The 17,642-nt window shown below is 41.9% G+C and overlaps 1 protein-coding gene across 1 annotated transcript in view; it reads right to left on the bottom strand.

Moving 5' to 3' along the window:
- The window catches only part of ctif (CBP80/20-dependent translation initiation factor), a 47,644-nt gene that overhangs the window by 23,643 nt on the left and 6,359 nt on the right, over window positions 1-17,642 (bottom strand). Inside the window, 6 exon segments of the mRNA XM_034547347.1 lie at window positions 8,617-8,695; window positions 8,795-8,899; window positions 11,001-11,074; window positions 11,566-11,688; window positions 12,938-13,009; window positions 13,313-13,547. Of these exon segments, the coding sequence (XP_034403238.1) occupies window positions 8,617-8,695; window positions 8,795-8,899; window positions 11,001-11,074; window positions 11,566-11,688; window positions 12,938-13,009; window positions 13,313-13,489 (630 nt within the window). The 5' untranslated portion in view covers window positions 13,490-13,547.

Below are 17,642 nucleotides of genomic sequence, written 5' to 3' on the forward strand. Positions count from 1 at the left end.
AGGCGTGGGCCGTCCTGGTCCCCAGCCAGGAGACCCCTCACCTCACGGCAGGCAGCGCGAGCCCTGTGGACGTGACAGGGGTGGTGAGGGGGGGGGGGGCTGGCTGTGTAAAGTGGGAAAGAGACGGAGATCAGATTAAAAAAACCGACAGAAAGAGATTTTGTCCGTTGAATTATGTATATTTGTAAGAGTAAAGACCATAAAGTTTAAATTGTATTACTTAAATCCTAATTACATTATCAAGAGACCGTTAAAAAGGTGTATTTTGGTTTGGGTGAGACAGTTTCAGTTAATGCTAATGTTGATGAACAGAGGGATCCAGGAAAATACCTCTTCACCCAATCATCTATCTTTAGTCGTGTTCAGACAACAACAAAAAATGGAGCTGCGTACAAACATTGGTGTGAATGTGTTGCTGCAGCTACAGAGAATATCAAATGTTATCCAGCGGTATTGAGTTAAGAGGAATAGATCAACAAGCATCTATCAGACATGCTTTCATAAAAGGGAGAAAGTTGTCACGGCCAGTCAATTTATCCTCCATCTCAAAAAAAAAAAATCACAAGGGAAACACTGGAATTACCCAATTAGAGCTTCAAAGAAATAGTATAGCACCTACCGAAATATAGCATCAATGTGCGTTTGAATACATTTGATTGGCCGTCGCGGAGCAGGATGCTGGAAATTTCCGCGAGAAAAGACCGTAGTGGAGATTATTGAGTCGATGGAAAGGATGGCTGTGGATGTGTTTTGATTGAAAAAGAGACAGTTTTGACAACGTGATTCATGTAAAGTTTGAAGGAAAGAACAAAATGGAAATGACTGGAGCCGTCAACACAATGGAAGCATGCGCTAGCTGAGGGATTTAGGACCAATGACTTCAGATTCATGACATCTGAATAGGTTTCATGTTTTCTCTGAGGTCATTATATCCCTGAGACATGGATGACATTGTGGGCGAGTGGTGTTAATTAGTTAGATTATTTCTGTCTTAGAGGCAGGGCTGAAAAGTAAAGCGTTCGTTGTCACAAAAGCCAATTAAAAAAAAAAAAAGGACAATATTAGTTTAAAGAGTTGTTTTAGACGTGGACTCCAAAAAAAAAAAGAAAAAAAAGTGACAAAACAACTTGTCAACTCGATCAATTTGACGGAAATATAACGACGTGGCGTACTGCAATCGCCCGTTTGTCTTGATATGTATTCACGTGTCTATTTTAAAAACGGGAGGGGGGGGGGGGGGCATCACTGCAAAGCACGAGCCTTAAGAGCAACGCTCAACAGCGAGTCTCGGTTGTCACTCACAGAGCCAACAGCTCACCCAACAACCAAGAAAAATACAAAGTGGTTTGCTGTCAAGTTTAAACTTTACAACCCTGATCGGGGGGGCGTTTCATGTGCGCATTGTTTTATGTGCTTGGGTGTGAGCGTCTGCCTTCAGAGGAAGTTGACACACCGCGTAGCAATCCAGAGAAAATCATAGGTCACTGGGAGAGGCTACCTGGGATGCTCAAAAAGAGGATGTGCCTTTTTACAGACCCCCCCCCCCCCCCCCACCGTAGCTCCCGAGCAACAAGCACATCTCCTCTGAAAGTAATGCATGATTTAGCCATTACATTTTTACGACTTACCGCAAGTAGTATCTAAAACGTTTATTACTTTTTTTTCCACATGGTTTTGCCAGATGGGTCACTGACCTGGGTCAGAGACCATTGTCGATCCATTCATAACAATGACGCTGCTTGTGCGTGAAAGGGGGGGTATAAGTAACAAGGGAGCACCGTGAGGAAATGAGAAACGCCAACCAGGGATGGAAATATGAAGAATAGAAACGGAGAACGATGATTGTAGAACTTTCTCTGCAATGGCATAGAAAGTGAAGTGCACGTCTTCCTGCGCCTTCGAGTGTGCAACAATTCTGGTATGATGCTCATTCAGCCCGTCCATTGTTTGCCTCAGCTTATTTATGTTGCGAGGGCCCTCGGCCAAAAGCAATAAATTTAAAACTGCCCCAGGGGTGGCATTACAGGACAGGCCGTTGAGAGGAGAGAGAGAAAGAGAGAGCGAGCATGAAAACAAGAGAGACTGTAAATACAAGATAGCAAGCACGTAATATAGAGAGGGCAGCTGAAATGCATAGGCTGAACGAATTTGGACGTTTTTGCCGTCTTGCCAAGCCCAAATGAATAACATTTATGTGGCCTCCGATTGGATTTGTTATTTTCTTTGTCCAGTCGACAAAGCGACATAACTGAACCATTAAATAGGACTGTTTCAAAAAGGGAAAGTGGAAATGTGTTCAACTCCTTTAACAGTACATATAATCTTAACAATCTCATCGTCCATTTGTGAAAGGTACATCTAATAATTTTGGCAAATCAGTGTGGTACAAAATATTGTTCCAATTGTAAAGTGCAGGATTCTTTAGCATCCCCACAATGCAGTGCTTGTCATTCAGTGTGCTACAGTGGCATTTACCTATAACTCACACTCAAATCTGAACAGTGTTCAATTTAAAATAGATAATTGGCGATGTTTTTATATTTTTGGTGAGCTCTTTTTTCCCCCCATTCATAATAAACATTCATTGATGAAAAACAAAGTGCATTCCAACCATGAGAATTAAGCGATGGGAAGTGCTTTATAATGCGATATTGGCTGTGACGCGCTGCTGCGGTGATCCTGGATGTGTCTAGCTCTCTTAAGTCAGAAATCAAGTTCAAATGTAGGATTTAGAATTGTTTTTCTGTGAAATCCCTGTGGCAAAAGATTTGTTCCATGTTTCATGATCACTACTTCAGGCCTTTCATGCAACTTACTCTGCAGCTGAGGCCTGCCAACCATGCCAGAAGAAGAAGAAAAAAAAATTGAAAGCTGCCACAGTCAGGTATGGTGGGCGATCGGTGATAAGAGGAAAAGATGTGAGGTCCTGACATCCGTGTCTCATTTAATAAGTGATCTGAGGCTGGGGCCACAGCAGAGCACCGACAGATAGACAGGCACATCAAAGAACTCGGGGTCTGGCTACAGGAGGAGATGGAGCCATTGTGGGATCAAAGTCTCAGAGAAAGGAAGGGAAAATAACCTGTAGTACCCGACAGAAATATAATCATGCGACAACCACTGCTGCAGCAGCAGGTTTCACATGCTTACAGCTCTGTTATAGCCCCCTCGACCCCCCCAAACTTCAATCATATGTGCTCTCTGTGTTACATTACATTAACAGCACCTCATCTTCTCTGCAGAATCAAAACGGATCCTTTGTGAGCGTACAGGGTTGGGTTCCATTGAAACTTGAGCAGACCGACTATATGACTCCTATACTTGTGAGGACATTTTTTTGGCTGCTCTCTACGGTGAAACCACCCGATTTCACTACTATATTATCACCATAAATTGACACCGTGGACAGCACTCAGCCCAGCATAAACACATACTCGGGAAAGAAAATGAATTTCATTATGGCAGAGGCTGGAGGTTACCTCGTTTCTAGGGATTTAGCACAGCAGTTATACGCCGAGTATATAAGACAGTTCAGGAGGGAGAAAAAGAAAAATGGGGCATGAAAGCAATTTATCCTTGATTTTGGTTTTGTTATTCCCCATCATCAACTGTTTTACAATGCGTTTCTTCATCGTGCCCTTGGAATAGAATACATTTGGTTAATCTTGTTTGTGTGTGCATATTTAATGTCTTTCCGATGTGATACGTGGAACAGATCAGGTCCCTGGTGCACCACTATTGAATACCTCTGTAGCATTAATAACCAATTGTCCAAGGTATCCCTGCTGTCATACGTGTCTTCAAGTCTCCAGCGATTGAGGCAAGAGCAGTGCACGGTGGTGATTACGCCAGTATGTGTGCGGTTAACAGAGTGGAGGAGCCGAGCAGCAGTAGGACCAGGAACAATAGCAGGAAGAGACCACAGGGAGGGGGCTGCCGGTCACCATGACCCCACTGGATATTGTTCTGCTGCCTACCAACATTTGAGGGATGGAGGGGAGGAGTGAACGCCGCCATGAGTAGAGAAGGGAGGAGGGGCGGAGCGCAATGATGGCGGTGAGAAGAGAATAAGAAAAAGGAAACTGCAAATAGGAAGAACCCGAGGGAGACGAGGTTTTTTAAAAAAAAATTTAAAAATTTAAAAAAAGTGATAGGAGAGACCTGCAGGAGACAAACCAGTGTGTTTGAGGTGAGCAGAGACATACGGGAATAATAAATGCGTGCGAGTGAAATGCTATGAGTGGAATGCCGGTCTCAGACACACTGACAGCTGACAGACCGCCCAAAAAGACCACCCCACCCCCAGCGTCCCTTCTCAACTGGATTCCTGCTCTGCGGCACGTACACTTCCAGACGGAGGGGCCAAGCAGTCTGCGATATCTCAGCTCCAGACTGCTGCTTTGTTCCACTGTTGGACGTCTTTGTTCACGGATCAGAGACCGGATGTCTCCCAAATGACTGGCCGGTTTCTCCCTCTCTGCTTGGTCGAACCCTAACCTTCTGTTGCTCCCGTGGTGCCCTCCATTCTTAAAGAATTTTAGAATTTCAAGTCTGACAGAGTGGAAGAAAAAAGAAAAAAAAACCTTGACGTGAATCACTTTGAATCATAAACGTATAGTCATTTGTATCCGGTTGCAAATTATGATAAAACGGGTTAGTTATTGCCGTATTTAAAAAAATAAAAAAAATAAAAGAAGAAAGGAAAAGTCTTGGGAGATACGCTTTCTCGCTTTTATGTGAAAAAAAAAAAGAAGCAGCAAATGTCCCAAAATGTTACAACTTCTCCTTTAAACGTGCCGTTGATAACAGTGCTTATAAGCACGCTGAGGATACATCCCTCATGGATACTGCTTGGACTCTGGTAACACCGAGTTGACATGATCTCTGCAGCCAATGAATCCCCTCATGGGAAAGAACATCAGGTCACAACAGTCGTACAGAAACAGGAGCAGCTGCTCTATTTCAGATGAGTCTTATGATCAAATACAACATTTTATCAAAATCACACACACACACACACACACACACACACACACACACACACACACACACACACACACACACACACACACACACACACACACACACACACACACACACACACACACACACACACACACACACACACACACACACACACACACACACACACACACACACACACACACACACACACACACACACACACACACACACACACACACACACACACACACACACACACACACACACACACACACACACACACACACACACACACACACACACACACACACACACACACACACACACACACACCTGTCACAATATAAGGTCTTTCACATAATAAAAATGGATGTGGATTTATAAATGTACAACTGGCCAATATAAAAAGGATACAGTGAAGCTGTTGTCTTCAAACAGTGAGGATGATGCCTGGGACACATTTCACAGTCCTTCAATAAATGGTAACATTATCTGTAAACTCTGAAATTAAATAAAAAAACAAAAATATACATATTTTTCCCATTTTTGACAAGCTAGTTTTAAAACACCGCGGTGCCATCTGCACAATAAATGTATTAAAAGGATTCTTGATTTTGCTGTGGAATGACCTGCAATGACAGATCAACATTTTACTAGTTTTCTGCCTCGCTGGTTTTACTGCCATCTTATTTCATCCCATCACTGTATATTTGTTTTTACCCGACGTAAACCTACAGCTAAATACTCAATCTGTGACCCCCGGATGCGTCGGTCATTACAACCTGAAGGTGGACGTGAAAGCAGAAGTATTGTATGAGCAGGTTGACATTCCAGAGAGGCCAGTAGAGGTGCAGCAGCATCTGAGGGCAAAAGGAAGCCCTTTCTCATAGAGTTACTCACACGCCACGCCCCCACACACACACACACACACACACACACACACACACACAAACAAGATGTTTCCTTTATCCCGGGGCTATTTGTAAGTATATTCCGTCTCCTGGAAAGAGGAAGTGAATGTTGGCACGAAGTGTCGAATGGAGACGGAGACTTTGGATGATGTTCCACAGTGGAAATGAGACGCTTGGGTGATAATTCTTTAAAAATATATATTATTATTATTATTACAATATTATCTTTTTTAGAAGAAAAAGAACGAAAGCCTGTTAACATCCACGATGCACAAGTAAGGATTTGAGAAAGAAGTACTCAGATGCTTTAGCAATACAAATAGAACAATGTAAAATACTCCATTACTAAGTATTAACTAAAAAATACTGACAGCAAAATGTAGTTAACTATCACAGTTAAAAGTACTTTTTCTGCAGTGAAATGTCCCCTGTGACTGATATATTATGATATGTTACATTATTAGATTGTTAATACTGATTCATCAATGTCTAAGTAGGACTTTGCTGTTGTAGTCTGGAGATAACTGGACTATAAAGTGGCTCAAACTGTCACAAGATAAACCTGTGGGGTCTTGAGAGGTTTACTGTGGTAGAAAATAACAACATTCTGACACCCGAATCTTAATATATTCTTCACAAATTGTTTTACTATTCAAATGTTTCTTTGTGAACCATTTATCCTCTTCAGGCCTCAAACCTCCGAATTAAGTTAATTGTATCTACTTGAGGGAGGGCATATCTCTCTTTGGTGGAACGGCTAGTAACTGATCAACATGTAAAAGATAACAATGGGCAATACACAATGCTTTTTTGTATGAGGTTCCAATGTGATGTATTTTATTATGAGTTTATCATTTGCTTTGTTACGTAACATCTTAATCTGTAATGCAAGTAGTGATTATAATTGTCAGATAAATGGAGTGGAGTGAAAAGTACAACATCTCTCTGTCTGAAATGTAATGAAAAGATGAATCAAATGCCTCAAATTCTTCCTTAAGTACAGTACTTCAGCAAATGTACGTCCAAACATCCCCTGTACAACACTGGTTTGGATACAGTGAGGAGGATGAGAAATCCTCACAGCCAGCACACTCTGCATCAAATCATCAAATCAGCAGACATCTCTCTCTCTCTCTCACTCACACACACACACAGAGTGTGACTTGGAAGGGATTTTTGCCTTGATCTGAGCCATGGAACACACACACACACCATCCAACACTAATATTCTCCCATAACACTGTGGCACAGTGGCCGTTTAGTAAAAAAGCTTTTATCAATTCAATATCAATACTAGTAAACAACTTCCATATTTAACACGACACAAAAAATAACGTCTCTATAGTCTTGATTGCAAACCACTCCAATGCAGTTCAACTGGAGTTTGAATGTGGTTTCAGTTATTTATGTCATAGTGTGTTTTTTCTAAACTATTGGCCCTGAAAGTGGAACATACGAACTTGAGTGCCCTCACAGTTGTCTCGGGGGCTCTCCCAGACCAATGAGGATATTGTCAATGGATGGCCTCATTAGAACAAAAAACAAGTGTGGCTTTGGCATCACCGCTGCGTGACTCTGCCTGGCAAAGCTTTGGGGAACTTTAAAGATGCCGGCGGTGTGATACCCAACACAGACAGAGAGGAAGAGAGACAGCTACGGTATGACTAAGTGGCGATCCCTCCCCAGCTCGGTGTCTCCGACCTCGCTGCATCCCAGTGACCACACGTATCCGATACCAAGCTCATCAGACAAACGCAGTTGACCCCTCTTTTGGCTGTAACTGAATAAATGGAAACCACAATCTTGGCTCGGGAGCTATACAACGAGGAAGCCATCTTGGTAGCGCGGCTAGGCCCATCTTGGCTGAAGAAATATGAGAGGTGAAACGTAGTTTGGCTGCAGAAGCCAAGAGGGGAAGGAAAGAGAAAGGCACCAGCTCAAACACTGTAAAAGATGGAAGACATTTTGGCTGAGAGAGCTGGGAAGGAAGAGAAGAGGTTGACGTTGGCGACCTAGAGGGAATTCTGTCACCCCGCTGAAACACACCACCTTGAAGCTGAGCAAGGAAACTGTGGACCGGGAAACAAAAAGGGGGGTTTCTTCATCTTGTTCAGTGAGCAATTATGTGTCGCTTAAGATTGACTTGAAAAAAAACAACAAGAAAACATGAATCTATTCTTTAAATTGAGCTCAGAAGAAGTATTAAACTGACAGAAAGAAACAACATTATTGGCTTGAGGTATAAATGCTGTACATACATTTCACCAACAGGTGTCAGTATGACGTTCTGAAGCAGTTTTCATGTCGGTTACAGCACACTTCAGCATCTGACCAGCAGATGTCACCAAATGTTCATTTATAATCAACTAGTCTCATTTATAACATAATATAAATGCAGAATGGTTTTACATGTATTGATTGTCATTCAACAGAAAAAAACTACACTAAATATAAATTATTTTCCTCTTTTTGCCACAATGTTTCATATTCTGGTAATTTCACTATGGACCTTACCACAGCACCATTTCTATAGTCAATACATATAATGTTTTACTTTATGCCAACAGGGGGCGCTCTCTACCAAACAATGGATTGTGAGGTTATTATATTGGTGATAGGCTTTCTGCCGCAGAATAACTGCTTTACAAAACTACAGAGGGTTTCTTTTACAAATATTCAGAATGAGGCATTTTCTTCTTCTTTTTTTTAAAAAAGAAGAGAAAACCAGTCAGTGACTCACAGAACGCAGATGGGGTAGAAACCTCTCGATGTCATTCATGTCGATACCGTCATCTTCCTCAAACTTGTTTTTGTTCATCCTGAAAAAGAGGAAGAAACCATCAGGGATGATGGGGATGTGGGCTTCATTAGAGACAGAAGACAATCCTCACGGCATAACTGAGATAATATGGGCTTACCCTTCCCTGTCGATGTGCGGCAGGTGCTTTGGTATTCCTCTGAGGTGTTTTCTGTGGAAATGGCTGAAGTCCAGCTTCTCTGGCTGAATGTCCCAACCAGCACCTCTACAACCAGGAGGCAAAGAGATGTAAGGTTAAAACTGCCGGTGTCACAGGCTGAAGGACAGAGTGGAAAAGTCTGAAAGAGTACAAGACAGCTTCTACATTTTGAACAGAGGGAAGAAATTAAATTAAGCCCAGGCATAAAAAAACATTTTAGAGCCAAATATTTGTTCTATAACAGTAAATAATCATGACTAAATAAGCTTTATTCAAAATGTAAAGCAAGCTTTCTTGGTCGTTTCAAGTTTTTATTTGTTCGAGAGGGACAACGTACATTGATGAACACTTTTAATTAAAATGTAAATACACCCAATTACAGCCGCAAGGCTGATTTCCATTGTCTGTCTCCCTGCCAGAATGTAAGGCTGATAAGGTTGTTAAAACTTAAAAACGTATGTTTGTTCAGGATGTGGCCGTGATGATGGGTTCGCAGTTTCTTGTCCAAGACTTTGAGTGCTCTATTATACAGAGATGGGTTTGAGTGTTGTTGTGCACGTGAGTGACCAGCTGGTCAGACAGTACACTAAATGTGAGATGACCATCGAATGTAGGAATGTCCTGGCTGCGTTCTCTGTCAAACTGGTTGTTATTCATTAAGAGTTTAACACAGACAGGGGTTTGATCACATTTGATTGACAGTGGCTCAGCAACGCCAGCAAACCGCTCCACAACTCTAGGATCACATTTTGTTTTAGATTCTAGTAAATCCTCAATGGTGCATGGCAGTACTTGACTGGTTTGGATGTGAGAGGTGTGCCCTCACAATAACAGAGAAATATTGTGCATTAACCTAAAACTGTTTTGGCAGACGAGTCTGTCTTCCTGCATGGTAACCCGTGCCAACGTTAGTACAAGAGACTCGGAGCTGGTGAGGGTATGCTCTACATTAAAAAAAAGGCTCTCTTAATCTACATGGTGTCACCACTAGGTGAGGCCAGCTGACCAGACACTCACTTCATTAACACTTTCTCCAAAAAGTGGATAATATGTGTGGCACAAGAGTTTTTTTCAGTTCACTGCATGTGAGCAACATTCAGCAAACGTCAAAGGTTGGACATACACATCAGTGCTACTATTAATTATGGTATTTTGACAATTGCTATCGTTATTATATGAATTATTTGTTGCTAAAAACAATTATATCCACTTTGCTGACGTGTTTGTTCAAAGAGACTAATTATTGTACCCATTCTGTGCACCCACATTGGGAGCAATGTGGGATCACAGCACTAACCCTAGAACGGATGACTTAAACTAGATTGGTAGAAATATCTCAGAACTGAAGTCATCAATGTCAGTTTATAGTCAACATTCATACTACGCAACACCTCTCGGTGTGCATGGAGGGAGAGTGGCTTACATCATTTGCTGCCCTTCACTGTGTGCTCAGATGTGCCAACGTGGCCAGATCTTAGGTAGCTGAAGCTGCCGTGCAGCTGTTACCATGGCAACCAGTCCTCCCTCCAGTGAATTTGATATCGGTCTCATTCATTTCCTTTTTTCTTCTCCTGTAAGTTACAGATCTAGCTCTTGTTTGATAAAATCATTAAGAGTTACGCAGAAGCTGAGAAGGGTTTTCACACAGACCTCACAAGTCAAAGCAAGATTTAAAGCTTTGAGGCATAATGTTTTGTCGGCAAAGCAAAACTGAAAATACATTTCATCATCAGCACAACTCCACAGCCCTGATGCTTAGTGGCTTAGTTCGGGATGAAGCAAAAGAGCTGACTAAGCGTATTAAAATACGATGTCCCTTATTGTATTTTACGTGAATATATATTATTTTATACACACACAGACAATTAATGCCAGAAGTGGTTTGGGCCTTGAAAACAAAAGCTGGGAAATACTGTCTTGGAATAACCAGGAGAAAACTTAAAGATTTAGCAAACAGCAGACCTCAAATTAAAAAAATAAAGAGTTCAGCAAAGTCAGGTTCAGAGAAAGTCAAAAGACAGAGAGAAGCCTGTTACAAAGAACGAGAGAGGCAAAGCCAAATCAGTGTGTGTCTTAAATCAGTCATATGACTTTCAAGAAACTACGGCTGGAATTCAGACCCAGTGGACTGGACAACACATTAGGTTTATGAAACAGAGGCACGTACCCGCGTGAGTCCATCGTGTTGGCAGCCCATATGTCTGTCCCCAGGATGTCAAGGGAGCCCTCTCTGTTCCCGTTCTGGATGGCACACAAGGGAAACATGTTCAGTTTGACGCCATAACACTTCATACCAAATTATCACATAATTAGTATTGTATTGAACAAAAACCACTAGAACTGGTTTTGTTGAAAAGCAGATTGAAAAGCAGATTTGAAAAAAAGAAGAAGTGTGAATTAAAGAAGCTCTCTAAAGCTATTTGTTTGTCTTTTATTACTGCACTTCAAGAAAGTTAGTTTTAGTAGCAATAGTTGTAGGACCCAGTATGGGTCAACCTATAACAACATTGGATCCGTCACCCTAATGTGCCTCAATAAATGCCTTTAGACCCTGAATGGTGGTGAAATCTTTAGATGACTCCCGATGGCACAATACAACAGAGGAAGAGTCACTTGACAGGAACCAAAGTGTTGGTCCCTCAAAGTCTCCCTTTTATTTCTTTTAGGAGGGAATGTGGTAGCAGTAACAGACAAATTAAACAAAACAAACAAACAAATAAATGTATGTGTACCATGGCGGGGCCTGTGAACTGGTTGTTTCTGCCTCTGCTGCCGGAGCGTGAGCCAGACCCTGGTCTAGACCCTGAACTGGGCCTGGAACCGGTGCTGCCGTTGCTGCTGTGCTCCCATTCGTCCTGTGGAGTTGAGAGAGGAGATATAAGAAAAGGACTGTGTACTCTGTTACATTCAAAACCTGTTTTATTTTCTGTCAGTTAATCCCAGAGGGGGAACACCAGAAGCAAGTGGGCCATTTCTACTCCTAATGTGCTTTGAAACAAAAAGTATAAAAAGCATATTAGGAGAGTAATATCAACCTGTGTTGAATCCTTTTGCTTAACAAAACAATTCAGAGCAGAGAAAATAGCGCAGCACTGCGATTGTTGAGCTGAGATGGCAGTTCTCATTTCTGTCACCACATGTTTGTCTCCATTATTGATGAATCGTTTCGGATTGTTGTAGGTTTGTTGAGTTTTATTATATTCTGACATCCCACAAGAAAACCTCCCTATTTTGCTGCACTGAAAATGTATTAATAGGATTTCTGACATTTCAATTCAAGTCCCTGTCTATACCTCCTCATTTCTTTGCTTTGAACCTCTCACCCATGTCACTTCACCACTCACGTCATGGTGAATCATACCAATAAAACTAAATAATACTCTAAATCGCCTCAGACTGTACCAGCAGACCAGAGCGCGCGCACACAGAGATATTTAGCAGACAAACTGACTGATAATTCATTTAGTTTAATAACTGGCCTCACAGCATCCCATGTTAGTCATGAGGAGCATACTCTGTCTTCAGCAACCACAAGCGAGCGAGCGTGCGTGCGAGCGAGCGGTGGATTGCTCTCGGCTGGTGTTACAGTCTCTTCTAATCACACACTTGAGCAGTTGACAGAGAGGGAAAGACGACACCAACATACAGAACGGAGAGAGCAGAGCAAACCTACGCTTTAATCAAAAGTGATGCTTCAGTGACCACAGAAGAGGACACCATGGAGGTGGCAGTAGAATCGGGACCATAGTGGAAGCTCAACACATTTGAATGGGTCCCAAATAAAAAAATGTTTTTGCAAATGGTACTCGTTGGGAGCAAAAATGTAGTTTTGTTGCTTTCTTCTTCTATCTTCGAGGGAAACACCGGGTGAATTGGGACATGCAGTTCCTACATTTGAACACAGGGTGGCACATTAACATTAAAAAGGCATATACTGTAGGTAAGTGCCTGCTAATGAGAACAAGGGTGGATGACCGTTCAGGTATTGTCCGAACACACTGATCTATGATGAAGACCTTACAGACTGTATTTGATCCTAGATTGTTTTTGAGAAGGTCACCTCAAAACCTGGGAAATAAGTAGAACCCCGATGCCCACACTTACTGGCTTGGTTGAGCCTCTCCCCCGGGAGGACGTCCAGCTGCCATCTTTCTTGTTGTTACAGTCGTCTGTCCACTGGTGGAAAGAAATGGGTGGAGAAGGTGCTATCATTTGTGAAAGGGGGGTTTGCTTACATGTCAACAAAGTACAGTCACACACTCTAAGTTGCTCTGTTTTTTCCCTCCAGCCGCAGTGTTTGATGGAGGTACCTCCATATTTGTCTATGTTTATAAACACATTACAACAATAGGGGGAGCTGGTTTGATGCAGGTTGTACCCCGCCTATCTAACCAGAGGCCCCACTAAAAAGGATCACTGCTGCCAACAGATATGGGACTTATGAGAGCACGTCATCCATTCATGTAATAAAGCTCTGACCTCTGGCACCTTGCCACCATTGTCCATGTCCAAGTCTCCATCAGCCTTGTCTCCCAGAAGCCCCTGCACCTGGTACTCCAGCACATAGCTGTCAATGAAGCGCTCCAGCTCTTCTATCTCCTGTGAACGTGTGCTCCCGGCCTCAGACGATGCAGACGCCACCGAAGAGTTCTCCATGACAACCGGAGCTGTGACAGGTGGAAGGGGAGGAGGGGAAGGGAAGGAGGAAAGTGACCTGTGCAGGGAGGAAGAGAAAGATGCACGGAGACGTTAGAGCACTCGTCTCCTGTGATTGGAAGGCTGGCCTGTGTTTACAATAAGATCAAAACACATGACATGTTGTCAACAACCTGTTTAGTACACTATGAGTACAGCTGAAAAAATTAGTAGATTAATCAATTTCTTGATTGACAACCAATGATCAGCAACCATTTTGATAATGGATTAATGGTTTTAATCATTTATAGCAAAAATACCAAACATTCTCCATTTCCAGCTTCTAAAATTTTATATTTTTCTTCCGTTTCTTATGTTACAGTGAACTAACTATGGTTAGTAAAAGTCGATGGGTTTAGGATTGTTTGCTCAATAATCACATTTTCTGTCATTTAACAACAAACATGAGAATAATCGTTGCAGCCTTGAGTACCAACAATAACAATGTGGCATTTCTCTCACCTTCTCTCACCCTCTACTTCCCAACACTCAAAGAAGGCACTTGACCTCACTGCTGACAACAAACAACCACATGCATGCACAGCTTTGCTTCCAGAGTGTCCAACAGCAAGAGTGTCCTGGTGTGGAGCTGCAGCAGACCCAGGTTGTGTTTTCACTCAGATATCATCAAATCCATCTATTGAAAAACCTCAGATTGCTCTCTGCCCAAGCTCCCTCTGGTGTCACCATTCATACACCTCGCCATGTCTATTTACCTCTTTGTTTGTCCACCTCTTGCCTGCCTGTCTCTCTCTCTACCGTCTGTGTTTTGTGTGTGATCACCTGACCTATGGCCAACAGGGAAGCAGCTTCCTGGCTGGCTGTCTATTGCTACTAAGCTCCTTTACATCATGGCTTGATCACCAGCCATGCAAAGAGGATTTATTGCCCTGGAGCACGCAGAATGGTATCTGCTGAGCCCTGGGGACTCGCTGGGGAGCCCGGTGCATTTGAAGCCAACGAGTCAGCCCCACAAAGTTTAAACTTGTTGCGTTAGTTTTGTGCTACAGGGCTATCTAATGCCACAGTAAAGAGAAGTGCTATATCCTAAAGACTCGCTTTACTTTACTTTTATACTTCATCAAGTCTGATCTCACTAAGTGCTGAACTACGTAGTATCTTAACAAACAATACAACAAAGTAAAATAAATAGATCTCACCAACTATTTCTACAGAATGGAAAAAAACACAACTGTTTTTTTGAGTACCATAAATGTGACAAATCATGTTTACAACTACTAAGTTAGTATTAGCCAGGGTTGCAAAATTCCGGGAATATTCAAAGTTGGAAACTTTCCACGGGAATTAACAGGAATAAACGGGAATTAGACCTGAATCCTTTCAGGTCTAAAGGCTTTCTTCCTGGACCTCATCAACGTCCTCCTCACTGCTGTAAAAAGTTAGTCTACTGCAAACAAATACACTTGGTATTAAAATGAACATGGCTTCAGTTTACCAAGTTTTTTTTGTTCTGTTTTAATGTTGTTCCTATCTTTCATGCTTTTATCTTTTATCCTGTATTATTTTATTGTAAGGTGACCTTGGGTGACTTGAAAGGCGCCTCCAAATAAAATGTATTATTATTATTATTATTAAGTAATCAATATGCTAGGTAATGACAAACAGTGTTGGGAAAGTTCACTTTCTACATGAACTAGTTCAGTTCATAGTTCACACATTTTAAAATGAACTAGTTCAGTTCATAGTTCATAATTAAAAATGTTGAACTAAGTTAACTAGTTCAGTTATTTTTTTCAATATGTTGCGAGCTATAATTGAAATCTCTATCTGTATGCAATACCGCTCTGGGCCTCTACGCAACTTGGCGCTCTCACACTTGCCAGGCATAGGTCTGAAACGCTCAGATGCAACACTGATGACCAAGACGTTCATGTTTCTGGCAGACAATGTTCCCAACCAGCTGCATTCAGGGTCCAGCTGAGCTAGGCGTGCATAGTCTTGTTCTCAACTACATTTAAGTTCCCTGTTATATGCTTTTGCAAAAAAACTTTTTTTTTAAAAATTCCCCAAATCTTTCCGGAAATTTACCGGAAACTTTCCGCCCCTATGAAACCCTAGTATTAGCTAAGAAGAAAATGCTCCATTGGAAGATCAGACTAAAGGGTCAACTACAGGATAACACCTCTGCGGAGCAAGAGACTGGAACCTGAACCAGTCTCTTGCTCAAGGACGGCCGGTAAGGGCAGTGCTTTCTTCTGTAGTATTATCCATACATGTCAATAGTATAATCTATCCATATTACTGGGGCTTTGATTAGCCTGGTGGTTTGCAGCCAGTGGGCTATGGTAAACAACCAGCACATGTGATGTATATGCACTTGTGTACATGCATGGGCACAGATATACACATTTGTGTGCACTTACAACTTCATCTTAGTGTGAAAGTTTAGTTTCCCTTCAAACGAGTTATTACTCGTCTATCAAAAAAGAGATCCCAGATCTAAATTGTGATTCAATATTCATGATGATCTGAGAGCATATGAAAACTTCCAACTGAACTACTGGCCTAGTTGTGTCTCTATTCCTGCAAGATCATGTGTGCCGCCCTAAAACCAGACCACTTATGATGTCACAACACCAATATCTGTCCCAGCACAGCTCAGAAAAAGACAGCTCTCCCTGAGTCACTCAGGTCATACCACTTTCTAGTCTGTCAAGCCTGATTATCAGATGGAATTGCCTGTTCATTTCACTTAGTTTCTTTGACTCGCCGGGGTGATTCAACAGTAAGGTAATATCTGAGGCTGTATGATGTATGGAGAAGCAATGAATAGCAGCAGTCTGGATGTTGCAACAATAGGTTTGATGCATATTGGTCGTGGTTGCAGCTCAGTCAGATGACCTACGCTTGTCCTTGACATGTAGTATAGAATTACTGCCTGAGGGGAAGCTGTGCCAATAGCTTTATTGACCCGTCCTTTAATGCAACACTCACCTAGTTCTCAGTCTTTTTGTCTTGGCATCTATGATTTCTTTTCATGTTATTGTCTGCAGGAGGACCATCAAACCACGCAATATACACAACCCGAATAACATTAATTTCCAAAGTAAACACTGGTTGTGTCTTTATCAAAGTCCTTTTCTATCCTGCTGTGTTTAATAACACACCACGTCCAAATCTGCTTTAAGTGGTGGTTACATTTGCTTTACTTTCACAGTGGGCTTCATCTTACAACATCAGTGATCTTCAGCTGGAGGAGAACAAGTTTGCCTTCCTAACATCATGACATTATTTAGTTCAAAAGTGGCCCGAATATGATCATGTGAGAGTCCACAACCTGAAACCACAAACCTCATCAGCCATTGGGACTAAAGCAAGGGTTTCATGGGCCAGACAAAGAAAAGGCTACTGTATAAAGCGTACATGAGAAAAAGGAAAGTAAATAAGGAGCCTCTGACCTTTGACTAAACAGAGAATCTGAAAGTCAGGAGCTCAAATAGCATCTCTCATTTACCATTTACTTTAAGACAAAGCAATGATACTGTACGTGCGCTCACATTACAAGACACTGATGGAAATGATTAGGGGAAACATAATACAAAATGTTTGCATTTGAATTTAGCAGTAACCATTTTTGAGCATTTCCTTCCAAACTCAAACATGAGAGAGAATGAGTTTGGCCTGCAACTAAATTATTGTCATTATCAATTGATCTCTTGATTTATGCGAGCCAATTTTACACAAGCCTACATTTTACTGGCCTTAGGGTACAGCAGGTTGTGATAAGACAACACAGGAAACATTCACAAAAGGTTGCTCTTGGTGAATTTCCATTATCGGGATCATCATGAATACCGTGCATCTGTGATTGAATAAACAGAAGAAAGTTGAAGTGATTCCAGTATATTTGAATGTTTAAGATGGTATCGTGAATTGCAATTATTTTGGCAATTATATTTGTGACCCATCCCCAAAGCCCTTCAAGGAGGCATAATTTGAGTCAGCATCATTTAGGGCATTAAAAACGAAAAAACTGGTGTGGAGATGGAAAATAAGTGAGGTAACCAGACCTCTGCAGCCCGCTTCTCACGTCTGCTGGAGGTTAGCAGCTAAAGGTCTACTGTAGCTCTTAGAAAAACACACCCAAATCTCA

Source organism: Cyclopterus lumpus, chromosome 12 (assembly GCF_009769545.1).
Source record: "Cyclopterus lumpus isolate fCycLum1 chromosome 12, fCycLum1.pri, whole genome shotgun sequence".
Lineage (NCBI taxonomy): Eukaryota > Metazoa > Chordata > Actinopteri > Perciformes > Cyclopteridae > Cyclopterus > Cyclopterus lumpus.